We start from the raw sequence: 1,064 nt of genomic DNA on the forward strand, positions 1-1,064 counted from the left end.
GAGAATTGTGTGATGAGGACTAGATCTCAGGGTGGGGGGCGCGTGTTGGTCGCAGGACTCGGCTTTCGGAGCACATCCCGCTCCTCAAGTTAAAGAAGCATCTACTGTATTTTAGCAAACATGGCCCCCTAATCTCAGGGTTGAGGCTGGCCGGCCTTTTGCATCCTATCCAAACAGAGGGGGCTGCCCTTCCTTGTCTCCCTCATTTCATTTCCCCCGATCCCTTGCTAGCATTTGCCCTGGCCATTTGAAAGGAGTCGCTTTGCCTTTCCTCCGCTCCTCTCTCTTTCCCCTCCCACCTCGCTCTCTCTCGCCTTCTTTCCCCATAGTTTAAACCAATTACACTGCTTTGCAAATAAAGTGCCGCCCCGGGGGAGTTGCAAGCGAGTGGAGCTGCCTTGTTTGCAGGTGCATCTCCGGCTTTGTAGGTGCGAACGTCTTTGTGCGGCGGACAAATGGGGAGAGGAGGAGGAGGAGGTGGGCACTTCTGCGACGTAAGATCCACATCAGCTCAACTCCACTCACATCCCAGCCGGCACTTCCTCACTTTCTCAAGTGTCTCGCCCCACACCGCTCCCTGCCTCCGTTTTGGCTCGTTATAGCCCGGGAATCCAGCCCCCCTGCTCAAGGGCTGGCTCCCTGCTAGGCTGGGGCTCCTGCGCTCCGGCCCCGCTGCCCGCGGCTCGCAGAAGGACTGGATGGTTACCCCGGGCAGGTTGGCTGCATGATGTTAGGGACTGTGAAAATGGAAGGGCATGAAACCAGCGACTGGAACAGCTACTACACCGACACGCAGGAGGTGAGTGACTCCGAGGAGGGGCGCGTGGCGGCTGCTCCTGCGCCTCCGCGGAGCAGGAGGGGGAAGGGGGAAGGGCGGCGAGCTGGGGAATCACTTTGCGCTCCAGACCCTGCCAGTGCAAACGTGCCTTTTTCCAACACTGAAGCCGGCCAAGCCAGAAAGGAGTCGACATCGTTTCCAGTAGCCCAATAGGAGCCCCAGTGCCGCTCTGGCTGCTGCCTGCCTGTTGGGAGCGCGTGGGAGGGCCGGGGCCGGGGCCGGGGCC

General features: G+C 60.2%; 1 protein-coding gene across 1 annotated transcript in view; it reads left to right on the forward strand.

Moving 5' to 3' along the window:
* The first annotated feature begins 354 nt into the window (after positions 1-354).
* FOXA1 (forkhead box A1) overlaps positions 355-1,064 on the forward strand; it is a 15,866-nt gene continuing 15,156 nt past the window's right edge. The window contains exon 1 of the mRNA XM_019519919.1: positions 355-799. Within this exon, the coding sequence (XP_019375464.1) occupies positions 725-799 (75 nt within the window). The 5' untranslated portion in view covers positions 355-724. The remainder of the gene's footprint in view (positions 800-1,064) is intronic.

Source organism: Gavialis gangeticus, unplaced genomic scaffold (assembly GCF_001723915.1).
Source record: "Gavialis gangeticus isolate Ggan-Ray unplaced genomic scaffold, GavGan_comp1, whole genome shotgun sequence".
Taxonomy (NCBI): domain Eukaryota; kingdom Metazoa; phylum Chordata; order Crocodylia; family Gavialidae; genus Gavialis; species Gavialis gangeticus.